Source organism: Diachasmimorpha longicaudata, chromosome 17, assembly GCF_034640455.1.
Source record: "Diachasmimorpha longicaudata isolate KC_UGA_2023 chromosome 17, iyDiaLong2, whole genome shotgun sequence".
Taxonomy (NCBI): domain Eukaryota; kingdom Metazoa; phylum Arthropoda; class Insecta; order Hymenoptera; family Braconidae; genus Diachasmimorpha; species Diachasmimorpha longicaudata.
Window position 1 is genome coordinate 5,069,101 of NC_087241.1, and position 27,261 is coordinate 5,096,361.

General features: G+C 40.4%; 3 protein-coding genes across 7 annotated transcripts; 2 read left to right on the forward strand and 1 right to left on the reverse strand.

Moving 5' to 3' along the window:
- The first annotated feature begins 52 nt into the window (after positions 1-52).
- LOC135170596 (uncharacterized) lies at positions 53-6,940 on the forward strand. The gene is made up of 7 exons (XM_064136569.1): positions 53-909; positions 1,982-2,079; positions 2,189-2,606; positions 2,698-2,981; positions 3,087-3,395; positions 3,564-6,022; positions 6,798-6,940. Exons 1-7 carry the CDS (start codon positions 588-590, stop codon positions 6,805-6,807), a joined length of 3,900 nt encoding a protein of 1,299 aa, XP_063992639.1. The 5' UTR covers positions 53-587; the 3' UTR covers positions 6,808-6,940.
- A 2,499-nt stretch (positions 6,941-9,439) lies between these two features.
- LOC135170602 (regulator of G-protein signaling 7) lies at positions 9,440-16,479 on the forward strand. 4 transcript variants are annotated; one of them, XM_064136581.1, is made up of 12 exons: positions 9,440-9,613; positions 12,670-12,946; positions 13,382-13,478; positions 13,683-13,889; positions 13,971-14,194; positions 14,502-14,731; positions 14,822-14,935; positions 15,016-15,141; positions 15,253-15,310; positions 15,375-15,596; positions 15,708-15,839; positions 15,921-16,478. In XM_064136581.1, the coding sequence occupies exons 2-11, from the start codon at positions 12,704-12,706 to the stop codon at positions 15,771-15,773; spliced, it is 1,587 nt and encodes a 528-aa protein (XP_063992651.1). In that variant the 5' UTR covers positions 9,440-9,613; positions 12,670-12,703; the 3' UTR covers positions 15,774-15,839; positions 15,921-16,478. The 4 variants fall into 4 exon arrangements, with proteins under 4 accessions (XP_063992651.1, XP_063992649.1, XP_063992652.1 ...); XM_064136579.1 differs by lacking the exon at positions 9,440-9,613 and adding an exon at positions 10,871-11,366 and having other exon boundaries at positions 15,921-16,479; XM_064136582.1 differs by lacking the exon at positions 9,440-9,613 and adding an exon at positions 10,871-11,210 and having other exon boundaries at positions 15,921-16,479.
- An 89-nt stretch (positions 16,480-16,568) lies between these two features.
- LOC135170601 (monocarboxylate transporter 13-like) lies at positions 16,569-24,614 on the reverse strand. Of its 2 annotated transcripts, none has more exons than XM_064136578.1 (5): positions 23,482-24,614; positions 19,606-19,902; positions 19,395-19,521; positions 18,960-19,139; positions 16,569-18,623 (listed from the first exon to the last, which is right to left on the reverse strand). In XM_064136578.1, the coding sequence occupies exons 2-5, from the start codon at positions 19,823-19,825 to the stop codon at positions 17,312-17,314; spliced, it is 1,839 nt and encodes a 612-aa protein (XP_063992648.1). In that variant the 5' UTR covers positions 19,826-19,902; positions 23,482-24,614; the 3' UTR covers positions 16,569-17,311. The 2 variants fall into 2 exon arrangements, with proteins under 2 accessions (XP_063992648.1, XP_063992647.1); XM_064136577.1 differs by lacking the exon at positions 23,482-24,614 and adding an exon at positions 20,259-20,521.
- Between the last annotated feature and the right edge of the window lie 2,647 nt (positions 24,615-27,261).

Genomic DNA, 27,261 nt, shown 5'->3' on the forward strand with positions numbered 1-27,261 from the left:
AAACCCCTAGACCTATTGAAAATTCCCTCGAGACGGTAGAGACGGTTTTTTCTGGTTTTTCAGACGGCAACAATGATGGCGGACTGTGGGAAAGAAGCACGGGTAGTGGTAAAGTGGTATTGAAGTAGTAAATGAGTAGTATTCATTTCGCATAGTCCTCGTACGGGTGTTTTCAATTAATTTCGCCATTAAAATTCCCAACGTGTGTCTCCCTACCCATCCCCCTCCTCCACCCTCTGTCATAAAAATGACTCGATAACGTGCGTGACTCCGAATTACCGTGCAACCGTCTACAACAATAATAAAATAAAATAAAATAAATAATAACAAGAGTAATGGAAATAGGGAAGTAATAGGGTAGTGGATAGACAACTGGCGAGACGAGGAACAGTGAGATTGATTGAATAATGGTCACGTCTCGATAATCACTGGTTTTCATCATCAAGAGTAAAATTTAATGAGGGGTGCAGAGGGTGGGGATATCAGGTTTGTTCACGAGGGGAGGCTGACACTGGTTACGACAGTGAAATAATCAGGGTTAAAGGGGGGTACGTAAGTTAAAAAAAAAAAGGAGCAATAGGTTCACGATGAGCGAGTGTGTTAACCCTGTAGACGATCACTCGTCGACACTGACAACTACTACAACAAATACGTCAGTGACAAATTCAGATACGGACAGAACAAAGTCAGCTAAGACGTCCTTGGGTAATTGTTGTAATGATAATAATGATTTATTGATGAATAAATCACCGAGAAGTGCCAGACACAAGTATGTGACAATCGATGGTAAAAGAATACGGAGTGCATTGGCTGGAAGGGTCAGGAAGGAGGGTAGAAGAGTCTGTTTTCCGGACAACGACAAGGATCTCGTCACTGGTTATCTCGAGCCAGCCAATCCTTGGGAGCATGGTAAGTCTTGTAATTTTATTTTCACGATACTTTTGTCATTAACTTTTTTTTTGTGACATCATCTCTGTCATCTCATCAGAATGTGTGTGTTGTGACCGATTATATCAGTTGTTTTTTTTACTCTCAAATGTATTGTCGATTGTTACTGTTAATCGAAGACGACAGTCTGATACGAGGATATCCTTGGTGTTGATAATGAGGGAACCCTTATCGTTTACCACATGCAAACTGGGTTTGATACTTTTTTTATAGACCATCCCAGTCAGTCAGCAGAATGTCCTAAAGATTTCACAATCAGAACTGTATACTAATTTTAAGTGCAACGGTATGTTAAGAATTACCCCTGTGTTGTAATCGTAGGAGAGAAAAAAAAAACACACCCAGTGACTAGAGAAAGAAATATCATTGTATCCAATACAATTGTTTTGGTATTGACTCCTTTTATTTGAACTCTTACGTTTTCTCATGTTTTTTCCTTCTTCGTTATTATTATGATGCATCAGTGTAATTAAAGGAAATTACAGACTAAACATTAACGAGGTTCTTTCGTTTTTGTTTGAAGAATAATTTACACGATAAAGATATGAAGAATCATTCATTTATTTAATTTTTTGCTTAAAATTCCTGACCTTCTTTATCGATGATCTCGAACTGAGAGCTGTAACATGAAGAACATAATCATTACTGAGTTACGATATAGAAACTGGACTAGATTAATATCCAGTTTTATGTGTTACTGTACGATGTATTCATCCGTTGAAAGATATTATTAATATTATTACTGAATGAACAATTGTAATATGCATCATATAACAATAAAATGAAATATACGACTTTTGGCCGACATTAAGTGCTGTATTTTCATGTCTATCCCATTAATCATCCAGTATCCACCCGTCATTCACTCTCATTACTCTATTAAGATGGCAAAAAAAAAGGGGAAAAAATAACGAGATAAAGAAGAGCCTAACCGAGTAAATAAGACATGTAACAATTTATAACAAATAAAAAATAACTGTTAATCATGGATAATGTTGATCTACTTGCATATGTACCATAAATTTTTGCACAGCTGAGGATGTTACCCGGGAGATATTGCTATCATCATACAAAGAATCATGTGAGCGTCATTGCGCGGAACCTCTTAAAAAAGTCTTAGATCAGCTCGAGGTAATATCTACAATTACAAAAATCCCATCCCACCTCCTATCCCTCAATATAATTAGTATCACTCTAATAACGCGAGACAAATTGTCTCCTAATGATTTTTGTTCACCAGGAGTTAGATATTTGTAACGGTCGGTGTGATGACTTCAGCCTGAAGGACGAACTACTTGAGAAAAAACACTGCGAGCCACTCGAGGAGCTCTTCAAGAGGATACAATTTCGGAAAATTGATCTTGAACATTCTGATCTCACTGATGAAAGCGCCGAGACATTGTTCGATATGATCGAGTATTACGAATCAGCAAAACACGTCAACATCTCGAGCAATGGTAATATAGGTACACGTGGATGGCAGGCGTGTGGACAAATGATTAAAAAAACCCTGTGCCTAGAGCAGTTGGATGCTAAGAGCATTGTACTGACACAACAGCACATGAATATTCTCAGGCGACCATTGCAATCAGTCTCTCACTTGCAAATACTGAAAGTCGAGAATTGTGGCCTTGCTGGCCGGGCTTTTGTTGTACTAGGTAATGAGCTAGAGGAATTTTTTTTACAATGGAATGTTGTCAATATCGTTGGAATGAATGGGTGATAATAATTTGCTTGTTCTGTCTCCAGTTGCTGCCCTGAAAATTAATACAGGACTGAAGGAATTGTACTTGGCCGATAATAATCTTACGCAGAGCGATGCTTTCCAAATAGGCTCACTGCTCAAGGTCAATAACTGCCTACAGCTGCTGGACATCAGTAATAATAATATTACGGATGAAGGCGTTCATAATATTTTGGATGGACTCATTGCACAATCGAATGATACTGCTACCACTAGAGGGCTTAAGATACTTATCCTGTGGAACAATCATCTGTCGAAAATTTGCTCTGATTACTTCGCTGCAACTATTGTACGTTTGACAATTGTGGGGTAATGGGGGTTGTTGAATAGACAGGGACAGTAGTTGGGCGTTTCAGGAGGTGGATCGATGCAGTAAAGGATTTTTTGCTTTCAGGCACAATCGAAAAGCCTCGAGACACTCAATATTGGGCACAATGGACTGAGTGACGATTTTCTGGATATCTGCAAGGAAGCATTGAAGCATAACACAGTATTACTTCAACTTGGGGTCCAGGCAACTGGGCTGGTTAACAAGGGGATTATGGCGCTGGCTGAGGTTGTCAGTAAGAATGAGAGCCTCCAGAGGATAGACCTCAGGGACAATCACATTCAGCTCACAGGCTTGACATTCCTGTGCTTAGCGATGAAGCGAAATGTTACCATTACGCAAATTGATCTGGATGAGAAGACCTGGAGCAAAGCGGTAATTATTCTTTTGTATTTATAAAACAAAAAAAAATTACTCGGGGCTCTCGGGATGTCTCGTAGTCCTTTACAAAAAAATCTAATGGTCTGTACTCTTCATATGTCAGTCATGTTGATGGCTTTCAAGTTCTAAAATCATCTAGTAAACCCATAATGTACCTTTCAGCCATCGATGATGGAAACCTACCTGGCCATAGTTTCTGAAATCCGGAGTTACTGCGCTCGTAACGACGAGCCCCGGTCGACAGACTCAAGTACAGAAGAATCAGGTAGTCCCCAACACCGTAGTCGTCTGTCAAGCGTTAACTCACGTAAAATATCGCTGACATGTCAGACACTGCCACGTTCATCCACTGTAATACCTGGTACTGGTGATACAAACATAAGAACAACAATGCTCGAGCCAAAACGTACAACTGGTGGTCGTCTACGGTCCCCAGCACCATCACCAATACCATCACCAGTTGCAAGCCCAATACCAAGTCCCTCGCGAAGTCGTTTCGTAGTGTCACGTGTTTCCGAGGCATCACTAAGCTCCACTAATTCCTCAGCCTCATCATCACCGATAACACCCCCATCCTTAGCCTCATCACCCACGTGTTTCTTTCCGACAACGAGTAGTGGCACCTCGTCGCGATTTCGCGTTACAATCGTTGAATCAAATGTACCACCGAGTCAGGGAGTTAAAAATGTCGTGTCAGGTACAACAAATGTAACAATAGGATTTAATTATCGAGTAGATGTGGCCGATAGAGTTGATTCCGATGACTCTGACAGTGTTTTCAAATCGGAGGAGGAGGACTCGAGACGTGGAAGTGAATCAAGCGTCGAGGCTGACTCTGAAGACAGAATAACAACCCCGGATTCTGGCACTGTCTTCGACGTTGACACCACCATCACAACCTCCACTCGTCTCCCCAGCGTCTCGACAAATCCCTCAACCTACGAAACACCAAATGCCGATGATCTCGTGTCCAATCATAATTTACCAATCATTGCCACGCCGGATAATGGCCAGGAGTTGAGTGTAAATAAAACATTAACCGAAGCATTAGAGCCTCTGTCACACGTCAGAGCACCTGATGAACCAAAGATAACTGATGTACCTAAACAATCGAGCTTGGAGCGACTTCTCGGCCTCTTCCAGAACCCTGGAACCCTCTTCACAGGGGCGTTTGCCGACAAAGCTGAAGTGCCAATGAAGAATTCACTCCAGGGAAGTGTCAACAGCATGATGGCCCTGGGGGACAAGTTTCATCAGTACCTGAAGGATAGCACTCGTCAGCCTCTCCAGAGGTCCATTTCTGATGCCGCCAAATCAGCAACACCGAAGACCGATCCTGTCAAGTCCCTCAGTATCGATCAACTGCTGAGCGTTGAGTCGATGAATCATTCTGTCAAGCAGGAGGAGTCTCTCGACGAAACTCAGGATGTTGCGAGGAGGCTGTCAGGGGTACAGGAGGATGACACTGAGCTCGATAATTCTAGAGTAGATGCCCCTCCGGGGGATGATGCACAAACTTTTGGTGATCATACGATCGATTTAGGTGATTGTGGGGGGAATACTAGTGTACCTGCTGTGTACAAATCGGAATACTCGATTATGATTGACGATTGCGATGGTGTGACTGAGGATAATGCGAGTGATGGGCTCCAAACAATATGTGATAATGGTACGGATGACAGTATTAACAGTTGTATATTAAGAGACACTACCGTATTTCCAATCGTTGAAGGGAGCGAAACAGTTGCGGATGATGTACATTATTTAGGGGGTGAGGACGATGAATGCAAAGACAGTAGTGATTATGAGGTAATTGAGGTGGGGGTGGTTGATAATTTACCGATTAACGATTGTTTTAATGATAATTGTAATGATAATGGCGATGAAAAGTCGGTGGAGGAGATCGTCGAGGATATATTGGCGTCCATTATCGATGAGGTACTCCTGGTGGTGAACGACAGCCGGTTTTTAGGGGATTTTCACGCCGATTCGACTGCTCCCACCGATTGCCACGATCGCAGTCGAAATCCGGAGGTTTTGAGTACAAATATTGAGGATAGGGGTTGTGAGGGGAATATTTTATTGAAAGTAGCTAGTGTGCCGATTCTTGCCAACGATTTAATCAACGACGAGAGCCAAAATTTCGCATCAAGATCGACTTTCGTGGAGGAATCGGATAATCCTCAGACATCCAGGTCGCCTACCAATTTGTTCATCGACAAATCGAGAAATGTTCATAGGAACAGCCAGGACTCGGGAATTGAGGAGGTCATTGTCTCCATATCGGATGACAATTTGGACATAGCACCGCAGATAAGGGATAATTTTCAGGAGAGTCTTGACTCGGGTATTGATTCCGAATGCTCGTCGGTTTGCACGAGAGTCGATAATGTACAGGTGGTCAAGGATTCTGAGGAAAAATTTTACAACATTCCAGAGATCAATGATCAAGCCCAGAGCATCGGTCAAAGTATTACTATGAAAACCAGCGTTTTTGTTAATAATGGTGAGCAACACGAGGATATTGCACAGACTGATACGCAGATGATTGGTGACACTGATGTGACGATCATTGGAGCTAAATTAAGCAATGAGGAACAGTTGGTCAGCAGTTGCACGAGGTGAGTTGAATAATAAAAAAGAAAATCCAAAACGTGAATTTTGACCTTGGGAGAGTTGGCTGCTTCGCTTTGGTATTTGTTTATCAGCTTGTTGATTATTTTTTTAATGTATTTTGCTTTGTTGGAGTGGAGTTACGGAAGGATTTCGTATTGATAAAGATAACGGTCGACGAGCTCGGAATAGTCTTCAAGTTTTTTTTTCCTCGGAGTAGTCGGGTGATCCTCGAGTAGTTAAATAATTTATTTGTCATCCTGGCATTAGTTAATGTATCATTTTTCCTATTCTCCCCATCGACTTGTTTGACTAATTCAAGTATCAAGTAATACAAAATCTTTCCAATTCGGGGAGTGGGGGATTGAGTGGGCCTTCACTGGGGAGAAGAACAAGATCTTGGGTGAGTGATGCACCGGCCAAAAAAAGAAATTGTTTCATTGGTATTTGAAAGTCTTAATCAGCAATAATTGCTCTGGCTCGGATGAGGGCCAAATATTCAGCTTGGAATGCGGATCATTCACTCGGGACAAGATTGCTATCATATCTTACAATTTTTTATTGTTAAATAACAGAACATCAATAACTTGGACTTTTGGCACTTTCGGATGTCGTTTTACATATCTTCACAGTCTCAAAATGAGACTTGACTCGTGGAAATAGTACCATTATGCCAGGAGATGCTTTAAGACGATTTAGGAAGGCTCATTCTATCTTGCCCCTCCCTTCTTCATTCTCTGCTTGTAGCTGTTATGGGGATTAATGTTTGCGGGGCATTTCCAGTGTCGAGTGAGGAAGAGGAAGAGGAAGTCGCGGTGATGGATAACGAGGAGCGAGGGGAAACAACAAAGCCCAAGGAAATACAACTGTGTAGGGGATATGAATACCAAGTAACCGAGGATTTGGAGGAGTTAGCGAGAGAACTCGAGCCTAAGTATCAACGCTACGCAAAGTGGAGGATCTGACCGGCCAGGGTCCAATAATATCCCAATTTCAGTGTTAATTGACCATCGATACTGCTCACATTTATTTAAACATTGACATGATGGGGATATTTTCAGTCGTTAACAGGTGAAATGCAAAAAAAAAAATAACAAGAGAAACAATTAATGATCAACGACTTGAAATTAATAACACAACAGTCTTATCATAAATGCATTTTCGATAATAAAGTCGTTGATTATTGAACTTTAAATAATGTACTCTTAACAGGACATTGTTTAATTAGTACCTATTACCTATAAAATGTACAAAGAAACGATGAACAAAAATAATGTGGTTTTAATGATGTTTAGAATTTTATTTAGATGAGAATGTACAACGAGAGGTCTGAGGGACTCGTGCATGAATTGTAAATGACATAATACATAATGTAAATATAGTTATCTTCTCCTTATTGTAATACATTCTTTATATTCTCTATGTATCTTTGAAAAATTGATGCATATTGAATTATATCACGCACGAAATTGCATAGGAAATCCTAGAGAATTCTATAGAAAATTCTATTGAATTTCGATTGAGTATGATCGATTTTACTGAGTAATTCAACAGCTTCACTGGAATTCGTATTTCTATACACTTTTTTCTATTTAATATTTTCTATAGAAATTTCTCGACATGGTTTTTTATCTTTTTTACTGATTTATTTTCTCTTCTCCTTGATAAATCAAGCGAACAAACGGAGAAAATTTCGGCCGAGTAATTTCTACAGAATATTTTCTATAGAAGCTTCTCAGCTTGGACGAAAAGAGAAATACGTAAATAAATAGAATGAATAATAAAATTGATCTAGTATAGTTTACCTTCGATAATTCACATTGAACCGAAGGGCGCGCACTATAGCAGCGATATTTTCTAATAGAATCGGCCAAAAAAATGATAGAAAATCCAATAAAAATCCCATGGAATTGTCTGGCGAATTCGCTAGACTTCTGCAGATTTTTTTCGTACGTTCCGAAGCGCAACTCTGGGATGAAATCACGTGATTCATAAAAGCAAAAAAAACTGCAATCCTTTTAACGAAATAATTACATTGCCACGAGTGTGAGGGTGCATCACAAATAAGAGAACATTAAAGTGTCATAATAAATAAATATTACACACATAGGACGTCAGTAGAAAGAGAAATTGAAGAATAGCGGATGAGGATTAGAATCAGTTTATTGAACGGGGGTCAACATACAGTGAATTTAAGCCACACTAAGCTTATTTGCCATTTCCGTATTTCAATATATGTATATACTAACGCATATGTACTTCGTGTGACTGCAGCAAACAGTTTCGCAGCTTAAAAAAAAATAATAAATTGATGAATAAATGACAGGGGGTGTGAAGCCTCTCGTGTACATATTATTTTTTCAGTATTCTGTTGATGATGTTTAATAGAGTTTATACATGTTATTAACGTATGTCAGAGTGATTTATTTGTAAATAAATTCGATTAACAAAACGAGTCGACGATCTTTATAATTTTCAAATGCCGGAATATGTGCAAAAATGTTAGTGGATTTTCAAGAAATGTGGTTCGTTCTTTTTGTATTTGCGATGGATTGAAAGTACTTATGTAATTTTTATTTAAACAAAAATGTCGATTATGCAGTTTTATTGCACCGTATGACACACTGAGTGAATTTTTTTCGTACGAAATGAAGTATATTTTTTATTACCGAAAATTTTCACGCCACTGGAGAGGTAAATACTCTGTTAGATTATTGGATTAAAAGTTTTAACGTCAATCAGATGTATTTGTACATTCACTAATCACCCCGGATGATAAAGCGACCACGGATTTCCTTCTCGTTCAATGATTATTGTAGTAGACTAAACGATTGAAACCCCTTGTTTTGCGGAGAAATGAGATGTTGAGGAGACGAGGGTGTGAAAGTATTACAGGACTTAATGAATAATAAATCCTAGGTTTAGAATTAAATAAAATCTGGAAAAATACACGTTTGTCGCCGCACGTTACAGAAAACCCCGAAATTTTTATTTACGCGAAACGAATTCAGATTGACAAAGAGACACAATAAATAATGGATAGCAAACATATATCTGTCTAATTGTTTTTATTGACTGTTGTGGACCCCTAATTTCCCCTGATTTTAGCGCATCAATTGTAGTTGAATTTCCAGATTTCAAAATCCCCAGACGAAATTTCATTGAAAAATTATCTGCAGTAACGAAATGTCGTCGCAATTTCTCCCCGATGCTCGTCAACAAATTACCTTGGCTGCATGCCAAATATCAAAAACACAATGAATCGAGAATGAGCTGGAGTACGAGAAACGGAAATAAATACCCGGAGCGCAGCCGCTGGACGATTAATTCACCCCGCTAAACCCGTCGGGCAACATCGTCCCTACTCGGCACTGTGGAGGGTGGATTTTTTTTTACACCCAAGGGGAGGATGAGCTTCACCCAGTAAACTAGCAACCTCCAGTTGGTTGCCTACCTCCCATGTTCGCGCAAGTGGCCCAACGTAGTCATCGCACTACGCGTCGCAAACAATACGAGTAACAACAGGGGCTATGCCTCCCCATCCCCGCTGTATTATTTCGATATAGTGTTGTTTGACCTCGACGGACTTACACTACTGGGTACGTAAATGTTTAAAAATATTAATCATTCGATAATCAATAAGAATCGGTCACGGGGCTGAATAAAAGAAAAAACCTGGCCCCGATGGTGATTTTCCCCGGAAAATTCTGATCCCCGAGAGGGAAAAGGGTGGCCCATCGTGCCCCAGTAGTCATAAAGACAGGAGCTAATGACTAAAAAATTCTCCGAGTAAACGATCAGCCCCCGAGGATTTTCCTCCCCCTCATCATTACTTATTCCATTAGTCTAATATACCCCGAGAGTTTTAATCACCCCCAACTTCATCCCCGATAAAAATCCGATGGAACATCTCCCCCTGGCTGGAAGCTTGTTGAATACGCGTGGGATTAATCATACATTTGGCGACTAAATCGTAATGAATTTTTAGGGATCAATTGAATCCTGGGGATTTTCTGAACAAACTGTTCCCGGGTAATAGAATTTTCACCGATAAAGTGATAACGGTATAATGCCCACTCGATGAATGCTCTTCAATTTATTATTAGGTTTAACCCGCCCCTGTGCAGTTTGGTAGATCGAGTGGAAAGAGTTGAAATGCACTTGAAACGCGCGGCAAATCAAATACGATAATATCTCACGTATTTTATGCTGCACTTGACATTCAGTGGATCTTCTAGTGGTTGTTAAAACGACTCCAAAAAAGGAAGAGTGATAATTGACATAACAATATGCAATTTGGGAAGTAACTGTTGAATATACAAGCGCCGAGGAGTCTAAGGGGAAGAAAATGAGTACGTGGAGACAATTAAATTGATGATGAGCTATTTTTCATCTGAAATTAAAATTAATTTCTCTTGTAATTTAATGTTATGTTGCTGGAGGATGTTCGTTAGTCCCCTGTGTCCGTCAGTTTATCAGCGAAGAACTTTTTTACGATTTTTTTTCTACTGGATTCGGCATCGTCGGCAACAATTCTGTCTATTCCAAATTATTTATTTAAAAAAATCCTGAAAATCGTGGTAAATATCATCGTCTAGTTCTTCCCCATTGCAACAGCTGCATTATATTTCAAGAATTAAAATAGAATGAGGGACTAGAGAAACATAGGGGCATAGACTCACATGCTGTGACCATCCCAGAATGAAAAAAAAACACATGTGAAAGATTAGAATGTGTGGGAATAAGTCATAGCGATAGAACGAGGAAAAGGGCGGTCTTTGTACTGGCCAACCAGTCTACAGACTTGCACTAGTGTACAGTAAAACGAGGGAATAAATGTTGCGGTTACACTCGTGTGCGACTCAGCGCAACGAACGCGACACAATAATCAGTTGTGCACGAGACTTTTAACGTGCCGAGGCGTCGTTCTCCTCTTAATGGAGCCACGACAATCAGTGAGAGGAAAATATAATATTTTTTCCTCTCGGAACCGGGAAAATTGGAGTAAAAGTTTCGTTGAAAAACTCATTGGATAGTCGGGGTTGGAGCATAGCGTGCGGCTACTCCACTTGTAACACATCGTTTTTTCATAAAGCAACTACTACCGCTGAATTAAATGTTATTGCTGTGGGATATATCGTGAACAGGAAGGCCTCAAAGTTGTCGAGGCTGACGTCACGCTCTTTCTTTTCTCTCGTGAGTGCTTTTTTTTTCACTCGGTTTTCGCTTCCACCGGCGAATTGTGCGGGTCTTGTGAATTGAATGAAACACAAGTTGCTGAATTTATGAGGGTTCCGGGAATAATGGGAGGATGGAGACAATGGGGACACTTGTGATATCTTAGCCTTGATTGTAAGTGTTAATTAATAGCCGGTTGGAAATTTTAGGGGGTGCGGGTAGACGGGCCGGTGGCCAGTGGTAGTGGTCAATAGTTGGGGATATTACGCGAATTGCCAGTAGATAAAGACATTGTGGCACAGGCGTTCCTGGAACAAATTTTTTATTTCTAAATTTTTATCATTTAAACGATCAGTTCATTCGTGGAATTGAAAATTAAAGAGGGCAATTAATTTTAAAATGAACACTGAAAATTCATTTCGTGTTCCCGAAGATTCGGAACTAAAGAAATCGTAAAAAAATTGTTACAATCCTCTCAACAATGAGCCCGAGATATATAATAATGATAAAATTTATTTATGGGGCCGGGAAAGAGTTTACGATTGAAAATCTTAGCGATTAGATCCTTAATATTATTTTGACTAATAAAAAAATTCTCTTCTCCGCAATAAGACACCGAAAACAATTTTTTCGCGTCATCAGGAAAATTAAAAATGACAATCGATTCATTCATCAGCGAATGCTTGACATCACCCAAGGAATTTAAAATTTAAATTACAACAGTTCCATTCGGGATTGACTAAAAGTCTCTGACAATTTAAGAAAGGAAATTTTAGAAATATTCTTGAGATCGTAGCGTGGAGATATCCGAGGTCATGACAATTCGGTGGATAACGAGTGGAGTAAAGGCCTAAGGGCGAACGCCAACCGAAAATAGAAAGGGACTGGAGGGACTACAGGTGGGCAAAGCGCAATGCAATATTGTTGGCGGTGCGGATACCACAATTCAACAGTGGAAAAGAGCGAGATAATGAGAGTTGGCGCGCATTTTAACACATTTGTAGGGTAAAACCTGTGAAACGTAACGGCAGGTCGCTCGGTTCGCTTGGCAAATACGGTATATGTAATAGTGGAGAACTATATAACTTGCCGTGGTACGCGCAGCGAGAGGAGAGTGCTTTTCCTTGGTAATCAATACTCATCGTGCCGTCTCTCTCTGGCGACTGGGAAAAATCTCGCTGATGAATATCTCCGACAATGAAATTTATCAATTTACGACCTCTCTCTATCTTTTCATTTTTTCATTAGTTTTTGTTTTATTATCTGATTCCGCCGGAGCTTTTAAAGATGATGGACTGGGGTAGAGTTCAATGGAGTTTCGGGATAACCTTGTGAGGGGGTTGTTCGGGGATTTTTTGCGCGAGAGAGGGCGAGAGAAAATTCAATTTACCTGGCCTTTTCCCCTGGATTTTTTTGAAAAAACTCCGTTCATCTGATTTATCTTTTTGATCATTCGATAAAATCGTATTAATTGCAGAGGGGCAATGGTGCACCTCCCTTAGCGCCTGGATATGGTAACTATGAGCTCCGAAAAGTCCGCCAACCGGCGTAAACCCATTGACAGCGACGGTAGTTGTTCAAAAAATACCAATGAACAACACAATGCCAGTGGTAAAGGTAGAATTGGTACGACCTCCAAGAGAAAGGAGGAAACGACGACGACGGATGCCGTCAAAAGTGGAGTTGCCGTCGATAGGCCAAAATCGACAGCAACATGCGCCGAAGACAGTCCTAACTACGTTGTATACAAGAAGGTGATGATCTGATGAATTAAAATATAATTTGGCAGTATGAAAACTCGAAGAAGAAAATCAATCACTCTTGAAAGCAAACGGGGCAAAATGGTTTCCATTGGGGGTGGGAAAAAATTTTAATTAAAAAAAATCTATTCCTCTTTGAAATACTGATACGAGTGAGATGAATTGGTCTCGGTAAAATGGAGAATGAAAAAAAAAATGGGTCGCTTGATCGATCGCTTTCAGCCGTCAATCTCTCTTTTAAAAATCTCCTTTCGTTTCAAGTTGTATCTGTGATGCTTTTATAGTGTCATTTTACCATTTTCATTTGTTCCTGTGTTTTCGGAGATGAAATTGATCGATTAGGGAAGCCCCTCTGCTAAAAATATCAGCGAATCCGTCTGTACCACGCTTCGAGAGATCCTATCTAAACATTTTTTTTATCCCTTTCAGATGGAATCTATAGTCGAAAAAATGTTGGACGAGACTAATGGTGTCCCAGTGAGAACTGCCAAGACATTTATGACGAAGATTCCTTCGGTTTTTACGGGTATTCTTCATATTATTACATAAATTATATTATTCAATTTCTATCGGGAGATTGAAATATTGGAAGAATCAATAACGCAGGAAATTAAAATCGACTCCACCTTCTATAAACTAGCCATCAACAATGGGGAATAAATTAATAGACTTTCTACAGAGTCTCGACAGAATTCAATCTATATCGACGATTTTTTTATTTTGAATTTAGGTACAGACTTGATAGCCTGGATGATGAAGAACATGGACATTGACGATCAAGAGGCTCTACGTGTAGCTCATTTGATGGCCTCCCATGGCTACTTTTTTCCCATCGACGATCACTGCCTCACTGTAAAGAATGACAACACTTTTTATCGATTTCAAACGCCCTACTTTTGGCCATCAAATTGTTGGGAGCCAGAGAATACCGATTACGGTTTGTGGTTTAAAAAATTAATAAATTCCGCCCAATTAGTTCCGATTAATCACCAGTTTAATCCCAAAATTTATCAATTAGCTGTTTACCTGTGTAAGCGCACAATGCAGAACAAGACACGCTTGGAATTGGCTGACTACGAAGCAGAGAATCTCGCAAGACTGCAGAAGATGTTTTCACGCAAGTGGGAATTTATTTTTATGCAAGCAGAGGCGCAGAGTAAAGTTGATAAGAAACGTGATAAATTGGAGAGAAAGGTCCTCGATAGCCAGGAGCGAGCATTCTGGGATGTGCACAGGCCTATGGTAAATATTTCTCATCTGATGGTGCACTGACTGGAAAATATCAATTTCATCTCTATTCCGACTGATAATATCTAATTTCAAAGAGGGTTGGAAAATGTGGGAAGAAATGCGAGTGAAAAATCAGGTCGAGGTGTGCAAATGGCCCGGAGAATGATAAAAAATGTCTCTTGCTCATTTACATCATTATAATTATCAAAAAAATATGACGAAGCAAGAAACTCATCCCCTTTTCCCACGTAATCAATCAATATTAATTACGCCAGTCGTAATAGCAGATAATAATCGTAATGTCTAATTGCACTTCCAGCCGGGCTGTGTTAACACAACGGAATTGGATATAAAGAAAGCATGCAGAACAAACAAACCAATGGTAAAAGGCAGTAAACATCTGCAACTGGGTGTTGCCGGTGGAAGAATATCACCAACTCACGCTGATGCGGATATTACAGCATCGAGTGAGAGTATACAAAGGGAAATAGACATGCTTAAACAACGACTCGACAGAAGAAACATCAAGGTCTCCAAAGTTGCTGAGGCGTGAGCATTCAATTAATCACAATAATACATTCACTGTTTCCCACTAAACAATGCTGTAGTTACATGAATAATTTTGTAATCAATTTGCAGTTTGATTGGATACTTCGAACAATACGTCGAGTATGATCCATTGTTTACACAGCCGGAGTTCAGTAATCCGTGGATATCGGATAGTACGGAATTGTGGGAACAGGAGAAAATTGCGTGAGTAGTTTTTCTCGGATTAGTCTCTGGAAAATTTTGTAATAAAAAAATCATTCCGGACTCGATTGTATTTTCATTAGAAAAGACATCTCGGCGAGGAGAGTCAAACGATGGGGCTTTAGCCTGCAGGAGCTTCTCCAGGATCCCATTGGAAAGGAGCAATTTGTCAAGTTTTTGGAGATGGAATACTCCAGTGAAAACCTCAAGCAAGTTTTCTTCTCAAAATAAATTATCTTATGATTTCATCATTCGTTCTGGGGCTGATGGAATGACGATTGTATTTGGTTAATAATTGACACTGTTAATTAATTTTGAAGGTTCTGGGAGGCCGTACAAAATTTGAAAACACTACCTCAACGTGACGTTCAGGCTAAGGTAATCAGTCATTTTTGCCCTGAGCTTTTGCGTACGATTTTTTAAATCGTTTATACGCCAACAGGTAGACGAAATATGGAATGAATACTTGAGACCAGACGCTAGCTGTCCAATAAACGTGGACTCACGATCCTTTGAGCTTACTAAGAGGAATTTAGAGAAGCCAGATCGTTGGAGTTTCGACGTCGCCGCCACTCATGTTTATCATCTCATGAAGACTGACAGCTATGCGCGTTATCTGCGGTCAGAAATGTACAGAGATTTTCTAAATGGATCTAAGAAGAAGGTAATTATCCACTGCGACATACCACATCCTAATCCCCCGGTGTATTTTAACAGAGTAACGAATTAAACTGCGTTATTAATTGAGATCCTGCGATTTGCTTTCAAATTTTAGGCGTCTGTTAAAGGGATTCGTAGCATTGTACCATTTGCTGGGAGGAAGGATAATGTAGTACCGTAAGGGGATCACTGGAGAAATTCAATTTTTGGTGTCTGATAGAAACTTCAATTCAGCCTGTATTTTATGGTGAATATTATTTTTCTATGGGGAAAATAATCCCAAGATATTTTCAATAACATTCATGTGACGTTACCTTTTCCCTTTCAGGTGCAAATTATTAAATGTATATAAAACAATGAAGAAATGATTAGGTGTAAGAAGAATCATGATAAAATTTAGCATCGTTGATAATAGTTCAGGTGATTATTATTATTTTTTGTCACTGTGCAATGAGCCACTGAATAATTGAAATGATTAAAAAGATATTCTCAATGGGCAGTAATTCACTCGTCATTACGCAAACGTGTTCCATAATCTTTAGAATAATGTGTAGGTGAACACGAAAGGAGAATTAATGAATGAATTGCCCACAACTATCAGTAGCCAAAATGTGAATTGAGAGATTGACGAGAGGACTGTGTGTCCAAATTTTGTAAATAGCTCATTTGTTTGTGTTCAAACAAAAATGAAAAAGATTTAGATATTTCTGTTAATTTACTAATGAATTAATGAAAATTTCAATGCCATGGGAATTCAAAAATTTTGCAAGTGAACGTAATTGTTAAATTCTACATAATTTCCAAGTGCTTTTCCAAAAGGTGCGTAACTACGTTATTTCGCGATGTAAATGGCTGTATGTGTATAGAGATTGGAATTATAGATTTGAAAAGAATAAAAAAGTATTATTTGTTCTTGTAGATATGGACATAGGGGGATGATTGATAGAATATTATTTTCAGTAATTAATTAAAATAATTATTGGAAACGCAGTAATACATTCGGTTTATTCGTTTTTTCATTCATCCTTCTCATTGTAAATGTATAAAATTGAGAATTGAAGACTTATCGGATAAACTAGGGAATAAAATCATTTCATTCATTTTGACATGTACGACTGATTCATTTCATACAATCACAATATTCATTATCAATTGTCACGTTACATCTTAATTATGATTACTCTACATGAGTCATACCAGTGCAGGAATACATAATAATGAAGAATAAAAATAAACTTATCATCAAATTGTCGTTAGGGTCCATCTTCATCCGCGAAATTATTAATGGATGGCCTCTGATGAGTGGCATTGAGTACAGAGGACACATGAGTAATGAGAATTACATCTGTAATTGTTTTTTTTATTTGCAAAAATTTTCCCGGTCACACGTATGATTCAAAACATATAATTATGAATAATTTTTGAAAACCCATAGGATGTCGAGACCATCTACTCTTAAGTACGGACAAAATTTCTTTCTAAATCCCCAGAAGTTCCATTTTAATTTTCCCCCCAGTAATGGACGGACTAACCTTGAGCAGTAGAGGCACCGGGTGGAGTGCCTCCTCCATTCCTTTTTGTACAAATCCTTAACATACATGACTAGACATAAATACAAATGATATTAACGTCGAGAGTGTAATAATGAAACGAATAATACGATAATAAGATGAGTTAACTTCCATATGGCAGAGTGCAATCAAATCTCTTAAATCATCGTCAAGCGACGTCGATCTCCTTCTTGTTCCTCCTGATGATGGGGACGGCAGCCCAGAGAGCGGTCCCCAGTATGAGAATAATTCCAAAAGCCAGGAAGATCGGCTTGTAGGTGCCAACCTGTTCATAAATCACTCCGCAAACGGGTGGCCCTATCAGCTGAAGGACCCCATTAACGAACAGGGAAATTCCATAAGACGAACTGAGCTTCTCCGTCCCCAGCATGTCCGCCAGGATGACCGTGGTGATGCCGATGTACATCCCAGAGGACAGTCCGAACAGGGCGCAGAAGAAGGACAGCATCGTGTAGGTGGTGGCCATGGGGAGGAGGGCAAGGGCTATTCCACTGAGGCCCAATCCCCCCACGAAGTAGTAATACTTTGGTATAAAATCAATGTCAGACAGCGAAGCACCACCAATCCTTCCAACCAGGTCCAACGCGGAAACGATGGACAACAGCAGAGCCGCGGAATTTCTGTCGAAGCCCTCGGAGATGGCGTATGAGGGCAGGAGAATCATGAAGTTGGTGTTGCTGATTGCCGACGTCGAGTTGGATATCAAGATGACGAGGTAGATGGGGTCCCTCAGGACACTCAGGTCGAAGAAGTTCTTCGCTGAGCTGGTGCTCTCTGTGCTCGAGCTGTCGGAGGTGTTTGAATTCTTCCGAGACGAGGACTCCTTCCTCACCTCGGGGGCTTCGGACTTGTTGATTGTCTTCGATCGTCGCTTCTTGCGCTCCTGAGTCTTGAATAATCGTCGGAACATACTCGGGACGTTCATCCGAGGGGTCAAGGCTATCGGTCCCATTTCGGAAACAATGCTGTGCTGACGGGACAAGTGGAAGCCGGGTCTCGCGCTCTTTCTCGCTGAGTTCGTGCGGCTCAGGGGAGGGGTTGCGATGACACCTGGGGTGATGACCTTGATGTTACCAACCTCGCAGGTGATGGAAGTTGCGTTGGATTCCTCCGGAGGCTTTTCGCTCGTCTCTGTGACTTCTGGTTTCTCGGGAATCGGGGCCTCGGGGTCTTTGTTTGCCGCTGGCTCCAGGGGGGCTTGCGGTGTTGTCAGCTTGCGCTCCAACTCTTTGGAGAGGTCGTCGAGGTGATCATGACCCGATGAATTAGCGGGCTTGATTTCGTTGATGGTTTCTATCATCATTTGGGGGGACTTTGTTGACTCGCTCTCCTCCAGATTCAACGCCTCATTGTCTATTCCATCAATGGCCACTTCCTTCATGTGCTCCTCCACCGGATGATAAAGAAACGCGCACACAAGTGTATTCAACGTAATTGCACCCATAATCAATACTGCGCCTCTGGAATTACGAACAAAGGAGGGAAAATTAAGGAGGAGAAGCACTTACTGGCGATGGTCAGAGGTTTTGTGGTTGATTTTTTGTTTACGTCGGGATTTGTATTATGAAGCGGACATTTGATATTTTACATAAGATGTATTTGGAGAATACTCGCATGCGATGCGTCGCGTGTTGGTACAGGATCATGACGATCAGATTTTAGAGATGCAAATGCGTCACATTATACCGAGATAAATAATCAGTAAAAATTGCAGAACTATTCACGTAATCCACAATAAAAAATCATTTCTCAGGGATTTTCATGGATTTGGGGAGAATATTGCGGGGAATAGTCACCTGTGACCAAAGTGATTCAGAAGAAACTGCAGGAAGGGGGGGAGGACGATTGTTCCAATGGCACTTCCGGATATGCAAAGTCCTGTTGCAAAACCACGGAGTCTCTCGAAGTAGGCGGTCACGATGTAGACTGTTGGGGGGAAGGTCAGACCAGCACCTATGCCCACCATAACTCCATAGCTGAAGTTCATATCGACGATTATTTAAAAAAAAAACATTTCTCATAAAGTTCCCGCGAGTCTTACCAGATAATTTTTTAACTGGAAATTTATAAGTTATAAACTTTCTTGAACTGAGGCATCCTCGTAAAGTCAGAATGACTCACTGACGTGCGGTGAACGATATCAAATGTCGTTAATGGCGTAATTGAAGTGGATAAGAAAAAATACTACGGTAAAGAAACGTCGAAAATTCCATAATTATTTATTTACTTACCTGACGTAGAGATAGGACACGGAAGTAGCGAAGTAGCTGAGCATCATTCCACTGGCGGCAAAGGCACCGCCTATTAGCGTAACCGTTTTGTAGGAATATTTCATGGAGAGTACGCTGGATAGTGGTCCTGTTTCGGAGGAAAAGAAATGAAACGATGGAATAAAATTAGCATATCGAGGGGCCCGGGGCTGGCGGATGAAAAATTAATTACCGAGTGAACTGTAGAGGAAGTAGCAGAGGGCGGGCATCCACGACGCTGAAGTGGGTGAAGCCTTGAAGACCTGGAGAAACTCGACAAAGAGAACACCGAAGGATTTGACGGTGCCAGGGATGAGGAAGTTGACGGAAAGGGCTGATATCAGGACAACCCAACCCCATCCACCGTCTGGTGGAACCAGTTTGGTTTTTGTCATTTTTGTTCCTTTAACCATTTCTCTTTCCCGAAGTTTTAATGGCGATGCGATATCTCCTTGGGGTGATACAAGCGTGGCAATGAGTCAGCTTTTGTCTGGACGTATGGAAAAGACGAGAATTTTTTTTATTATTGCTGCGATGTTTCCTACTAGACCTAGTCAAACTACAAATTCTAGGGGTCGGGGGATATCTCAGAAACGACGCGAGATACGAAAAAATGTATGGGAACCTTTTTTGCAGCTCTTGTTTTTCTCAACAATAAAGGTTCATAGAAAAAATTTCCATCTCCCCTCCAACGGAATATATTTAGCAAAAACCAAGTCAAGAATTGAGACGTCTTGACAACGAATGTAAACACGATTCAATCCCCACGAAATTTATGACTGGCCATCGGCTTCTGGGACAAACATATCCATAATGGAATAATTCGGAGTGATCACCAAGACTCACCAAACAAATTGATTCTACAAATTCTCTACAGTCTCATCCCACTGATACGAATCAACCGAGAATGAAGTAAATTCAGGCCAATAACGACTCATGGCAAATTGTTGTTGGTCGCTACTCGATGACAAACTGTCACCCAAGAGACCGCAATTCGGTGATTCTCTCAACTGGTGGTTTTATCCCACCGCGCGATTTAAACCTCCACTGTCGGAGCGATAAAGCACCACGTGACCCCCTGCCAAGCGCAAATCATCGAGCAACTCCAGTGGTCTACTACCTCTTTGGCTTTTTTTTTCTCATCTCTCTCTCTGACTGTTGTTTGAAGACACTCCTACCGACGGGGTAACGGTATACCTGTATGTATTACGGAGAGACTACCCCCATTACATGTTTATTCTTAACTAGAATTACCAAACGGAGGATTAAAATAAATGTCCCACTTTTGGGATTTTTTTCATTCAGGACTTCTCTCCGAGGACTCACGATGATGCAGAATAATTAATTGGTCATTAAATATATGAAAATGTGGAGAGATTTTTATCCCACGATTTTTGCATTCCCCCTCGTAATTTGAAAAAAATTAATTTATTCTGCCAACGAAAGGAAACTACGGTAATAAAATATTAATGCTTAATTCATATTAACAGCTTAGCGAATTTTGTTTTCCCTGGTTTTTCATCATGTTTTTATTCAAGGAAAGCAATCTCACGAGTGAAGGGAAATCCTTCATTCACAAACTTGTAGTTCTTAACGCATCGATTAACGCAGCGCACTTTGCACTCTCCTTGAATTGTCAACGGTTCAGTGCGAATACAGGCATCTCTTGTGGGATGTAATCACCCGGTGCTGTAAAACGACTATTTTGTTTGAATTGAAAACAGAATTGTTGGAAAATTTGGATAAATCTTAGTGGATTTATCATTTATTTATACCGGCAATTGAAACTCGATGAAATTAGTTGCGCAAATTTACTCGACTCCGATATCTTTGCAAAATCAACATTTGCGGAGGTATACTTCCGGAGTAATTGGTGCTGTAATGAGTATATTCCCTGGTGGTTGTGGGATTAATTTTTTCAATATACAAATATCAAATTGACTGACTGAACGCTGGTATTCGATATTCCGTTCTTGACAGTCTCTTTTCGGGGGAAATTTATGAAAAAAAAGAGAAATCATTTTGGAAAAGGTCAGGAGACAGTTGCGAATCAATTTTTTTATTGTCAACTCTTCAGGGAAGAGTATAATTCACGTATGTGATGAAAAAATAATAAGGAAACTGTCAGAAAAATTGTAAAACGTCAGAGAGTTGAGGGAATATTCAATAACGATTTTTTAAATTTTTTTATTCGAAAAAACCCGTTTGTGTTCCAACTACTGCGGTCGATGAAATGTGATACTGAGATGATTATTACAAAGAATACATCATTTCTCACGCGTAATCGTAATGAACATGATATTTCGATCGAAGTTTGGATGGTAATTGAATTTAACTGTCAATAATTAATGGAAATCATTGGGAAACATTTTTAAATGTCGTGTTTTGCTTAAAAAAATTAAAAACAAAGTGTGTTTGTCGAGATTGTTGTTCGAGATGTCTGACTATTTTTGTTGCTATTAGAACTAAATGATTCCGCGTGTATAATTATCAACGGACGTAAGATTTTGATGATAAAAAAATGATAGAATTTTTGTAATTCATTCATTTTTTTTGTAAAGCCTTAGAGCCACTCAATTTAGCAAAAATTTCTGTATTTGGACTGGGAGATTGAGATGTCTAGCTTTTGACATGATTGATTGCTATTTTTCATCTCGGAAGTACAGTAAATACTCGCGTGAATTTAATTCCTTGAGATAACATATTTCATTGAACAATCCTGTTGTCGAGAAAATTCATCATCAGGCGTCAAACACGAACCCGTCAGTTTTGAATCACATTTTGGGTATTCTAATGTTTAGATTAGATTTATGTCTCCCGATGACACTGAACATTTGAGCTCTATTAACACTCGTGCATAGAGAGCTGCTGTACTAGTTTCGAGGGAAAAATTGTGAATTAAAATTTGTATTTTTCCTCACTCGTGGGGCTAATGTCTTAAATTGAAATGACTCCATCACATTGATGGCCCCCTCCCCCCCCCCAAATTTCAGCTCAAATGACGTCTGAAGAACCCATCAGCCACTCCTCCCTATCATCATTAATTATCACCTCGTATGTAACGGCTTTTCCCACGTCAGAAATTCATCTATTAATAGTTTAAGAAACCTTGTGAACTCCATATTGTTTACTAATCGTCATTCACATCATAATTGCCATACGCACATCGACTCGTGCGCAGTGCTCAGCGTTAATTGCCGAAAAACCGTGAACAATCCTCGGGGGAATTAAAAAATAAAAGTACTGCACGTGCCTCGCATTGCCAATTTGCATTAGTCACGCGGTGCACCATATCTGCAATCCGTTGCTTTCGCAAAGAATTAAACCACCCACGTCCTTGGTCTATCGGGCCGATGTATCGGATCTCCATCAGATTTACGCATCTGCGTTACAACCGAGACGATGGCTTTACAATTCAGTAGCGAGATAAGATGCCTCTTCCCTGGGTCCAGTTTTTGAGGAATATCTCCAAATCCAAGAGAGATAGCGAATTTTTGTTTACGACATTTTTTATAGTGCTAAATTCGCCCCACATAAAAGGTCATAATAAATATTTCGCTATCTTCCCCAGATTTCGAGATATTCGTCAAGTACTGGACAGTAAACCGAAGTGACTTATCTCGATTTACCACTTCGCTACTGAATTTCGAATTTTATTTATGCGTCAGGTGTGCGGGGCACGTCAGAGGAGATATTTATTTACTGGTGAATGGTATGTCGGACCGGTTAAATGATGCTGATTATCTGGTACTAAAGCGGCAAATTGACGGAAAAATTAAGAGGGCATAATTATCTTTATTTCGTGTTCAAGATCACATGAGGAGGAGTCACGTGAAAAAATTGGAAATAGGATTTTCAGTTCAACTCTGTGGAAGACTTATTGTCCTCTGAAGTGGCATTTTTAATTGATAAGAAATTATGCAGCTTGCAATATTCGATAACAATAGATTCAATAACAAGTTTGTCTCCAATTCGTAGATTTGAAATTTCGCAATAAATAGAAATGGTGAATAAAACTGACAGATCCACTGTTGATAAAAATAAAATACATTTGTTCGGGTTTACTGACCTCCAATGGACCAAGTGCAGGTCCTCCGGTATTGAAGAGGCTCTCAGTGGCCTGCGATCACCCAGACTGGTCAACGACGACTCCGGAGGGGTCAGAAATACTCAGTGGCGTTTCCACTCTCGTCCTCGACTCTTCTCCTTCTGCGTCTTCTTCGTCTACTCCTCCTCTGCCTCCACTCCTCGTATACTTTATGGGGTATTGTAGAGTGAGGCCAATGATACTGGAGACAACAGTATCCAGAGTCATTGGTGAACTGATGGTTGTCACAACGATGAGACCCAGGGAGACTGGCCGATTCGTTTTTTATCCAGTGGCTGAGCCATTTTGATCGACTGGAGAGAAAAATAGTGAAATCCAGGGGGGAAAAAATATATAATAGTATGTCAATCTGTATCTTTATTGGAGACAGGTAGATGGTTGAGTTTGTGGTGGGAGAATTGAGACTCCTCAGAATGGTGGTGGGCCTTTGGTGGGCAGTATCACAGCGAGAAAATATCCCACTCTCAGGTGGAGCCAGTCGGCTACTATTATTGCTCTTACTAGGATATTACTGACGACGAGGGGCTAACAACCGGCCTCATGGAGGTATTCCCCTACTCATGGGACGACCTCGTAGCTTCGTCCTTCATGGGTTTACATAGATAGCTCGGGTTAGAGACAGCAACAGTCTTCGGCTGCAGCGGTGTAGAAATTTTTTTGACGAATTCGTTCTCGGAAATTTCTTGGATTAAATGCCACCGGGATTTTTGATGAATATTTGCATTTTTAGTTCGACAGTTGGACATTTTTCGATCCATTGGTTCTCAGAAATTTCGGGTGCACAGATTCCTGGGATTTACAAGTAATATTTAAGGGGGTTTTCAGTCTAGTGGAGGCTGGGAAGTTCCTCAAATGAATTGGGGAATATTTGGGGCGATTGAATGAGTGAATCGCAGGGTAAGTAGTAAAGGTACTAGTAGTGTGAGACGTAAAATGTCAAATTCCCACAGATGAAAGCTCTTTCTGATAAAATCGTTGAATCCCCGAGGAACGAGGCAGATCTCCCTGCGGCACTCCGACCGCTGTCACTCTGTCAAACCGCCCATAGCGATCAGATAACGATAATGGTAATGATAAACCACCATCGAAAGGGAAGATGACGGAACAGTCAGTGTCCTCCAGTCGACCTTTGTTCACATTCGCCACTTTCCATCAAACTGGTTTTAATCTCGGCTTCCCCTCATTGCGGCATCTCTACCCCCCCAGTCACCATCAGCATTGATGCACGAACATTGAATACGATGACGTTGCATACGTTTACAGGTACTAACGTGTGACAAGGATGGTTAGCACCCGGTTACTAATGCCATAACTCATAATATCGTACGTATGGCTGACACGCTTATACAACTTGCACTGGTACGACTGTATCTGTAATACCGTAAACATTGAGGGAGACCTGAGCAATGAATTATTAACAAACATTCGCCCTTTATCTCCTCGCCTGGCACATCGATTACTCGTGGCAACTGTGAGAGGGGGGGATTTGATCATCGTGAAAGGACGTAATCAAACGTCCTTGGGAAATATGCGAGGAACTGATGCTCACCGATTTGTTTATTCATTCTTATTTCCAGGATGACGTGTGATGTCATTGATTTGGTGAATGGATCGTGGGAAAATATTTGATGGTCATCTCCACGGAATTGATAAACATTGGTCCCGAATCTCCGAAAAATTGGGAGATTTTAATGGAAAACATGAACTTTTATTTTGGTTTTCTAAATGTTTTTTTCAGACATAAGTGAATTCTAATTGATCGTTTGAAATAGTCAGTCCGAAGTGTCTGTTTCCACTGGCATTACAGTTCTGTTTTTACATAAACCACTTGAATGCGAGACTGGAAAGAAGTGCATTTCAAACCGAGAAATGACTTATTTAATTCATGAGAAAACAATATAATTGAGGGGGACAGCAACCCCGTTACACATAAAATAATCTCCATCATGATTTATTTACCATCATCTGTAAGATCTCACAGTTATTACCAATCAGGTAATATATTCTCCATTTTTTTTCAACTCCTTTCCATTGAAGGAAACGGTTTTCTCTGGCACCCGATGATTACCCCTCTATTTTCTCGTCGTGTCTATTTATAAACAAGTTGATAATCATCCAGATCCATTCGATAATTAGCATAGAAAGTCTTTTTACTACGGACATACAGAGAAAGTAGGTATTTTCTGCTCCATCAACATCTAAAAATATAAACATTAATAATACCTCTGAGTTGCAACGAGTTGAGAAGAGTAAAAATTCGAATGAAGATTAGCCGTGAGGAGGGGGGAAAAAATGAATGGCCCAAGTTGTTAAAAGAGTGATAAAAAAAATCGAGTCTAAGTTTAGCTCAAGACTGGGCACACAGAGTGAAGAGTAAAAGGATGCAATAACGTGCGATCGCGGTTATTTATCACCACCTTCTCGGAGAGAGCCAGGTAAGCGACTTTTTTTCAACTTGATTCTTCTTGTTACGTTCTGTTCTGTTCTGTTCCCAGAACAGAACACAACAGACTATTTTTCTTAACGTTAGTTTCGCCGGGGCGTGCAGTCGATGGAGGTTCACGCGATGCAGACGACGGAATTTATTTATTATTTATTTAAAACAGACTTCGCTGAAATACAACTGGCTTGGACCCTATTTTATAGAATTGATTGAAATAAAACTGAAGAATGTATTCCCCTGAATTTTGCAAATCGTTTACAGGCCCTCTTCCGTTATTTTATTATTGAAATTAGTTGCAAATTCGCTTTGTCATTTTTTCCACCGGAAAATTCACGAACACCCGAAGGAAAAAGGACACCGAACATATACTAAATCGTCATTGAAAAACTACCGAAGCCGGGACGACGAGACCGAGTAAAAAATTAACGAAAAGGCTATGGCGAATGGGCCTTACACAAGAATGGGCAATCCTCGGCAACGACCCCATCCATAACGAATAAAAAACCATGAATAAACAACTAGAAATAAAAGAAACGATGGTGGAGTTGAGGACCGCGACCCCAGGGTGCACGCTCGGTCAAACATAACTCGTTTTGTGGTGAGGCCAATGGGCAGAGGGTCCCTCCTCGTGATTCCCATCGTGGTCTTTGTCCTCTTTCAGGTCAGTCGTCTTCTTCTGTTACACCGGCGCCATTTCCACGACTATTTTTCCCCCTCGGTGTATAATATTTTTTTTAACCCCCTCCCCCTCCCTCCCGCACCTCCCCCTTCACTCGAATCGGTTTTACCTTTCTTTTTATTTTTTATTTAACCACACCAGGTAGCACAAACTGGTTGGATGAAAATAGCATCGACTGCTTGTGGAATAAGAAGCGCCTTTGGTCCAGACTCAATGATGAGTCTACGTGTATACGTTGTGGGCTCCAAGAGGCACTTCTTCTTGCCGCTATAATACTCGGTAACCTCCCTCGGGGCATGAGCTGGATATACCCGTATTACGGACCCGTAAGGGCCTTCTTCACCGGTTGTCATCATCGTTTTTCCCTGACTTTTTTTTTTCATTGACGGGTTTTACGTCGTTTTGCTTGCGTTAGGTTCTCGTTTTAGACTCTTCGGTACACGCAATAAGGGAAAGAGATTTTGCAAAAAATATTCCGAGGGGGAGGGAACAGAATGGGGAATGCTGGAAGGAAGGAAAGATTGTTGTGTTACTTGGTGGCTTGTTACCGAGGCCGTACGAGTTCACTTCACATCGGCTACCTGAATTTCATCCCATTTGGGGGAGGGACTGATATAAC

What these genes read in the sequence shown, in the direction of transcription:
- LOC135170601 (XM_064136578.1), bottom strand. Translation starts at nt 19,825, where the DNA reads ATGGTTAAAGGAACAAAAATGACAAAAACCAAACTGGTTCCACCAGAC. An exon ending in CTTCCTCTACAGTTCACTCG is followed by an intron (nt 19,522 to 19,605) that starts GTAATTAATTTT and finishes CCTCCGAAACAG; the next exon opens with GACCACTATCCAGCGTACTC. An exon ending in CTGAATCACTTTGGTCACAG is followed by an intron (nt 18,624 to 18,959) that starts GTGACTATTCCC and finishes TCGTAATTCCAG; the next exon opens with AGGCGCAGTATTGATTATGG.
- LOC135170602 (XM_064136581.1), top strand. Translation starts at nt 12,704, where the DNA reads ATGGTAACTATGAGCTCCGAAAAGTCCGCCAACCGGCGTAAACCCATT. An exon ending in GGGATGTGCACAGGCCTATG is followed by an intron (nt 14,195 to 14,501) that starts GTAAATATTTCT and finishes TTGCACTTCCAG; the next exon opens with CCGGGCTGTGTTAACACAAC. An exon ending in TACTCCAGTGAAAACCTCAA is followed by an intron (nt 15,142 to 15,252) that starts GCAAGTTTTCTT and finishes TTAATTTTGAAG; the next exon opens with GTTCTGGGAGGCCGTACAAA.
- LOC135170596 (XM_064136569.1), top strand. Translation starts at nt 588, where the DNA reads ATGAGCGAGTGTGTTAACCCTGTAGACGATCACTCGTCGACACTGACA. An exon ending in AGCCAATCCTTGGGAGCATG is followed by an intron (nt 910 to 1,981) that starts GTAAGTCTTGTA and finishes ATTTTTGCACAG; the next exon opens with CTGAGGATGTTACCCGGGAG. An exon ending in AGAAGACCTGGAGCAAAGCG is followed by an intron (nt 3,396 to 3,563) that starts GTAATTATTCTT and finishes TGTACCTTTCAG; the next exon opens with CCATCGATGATGGAAACCTA.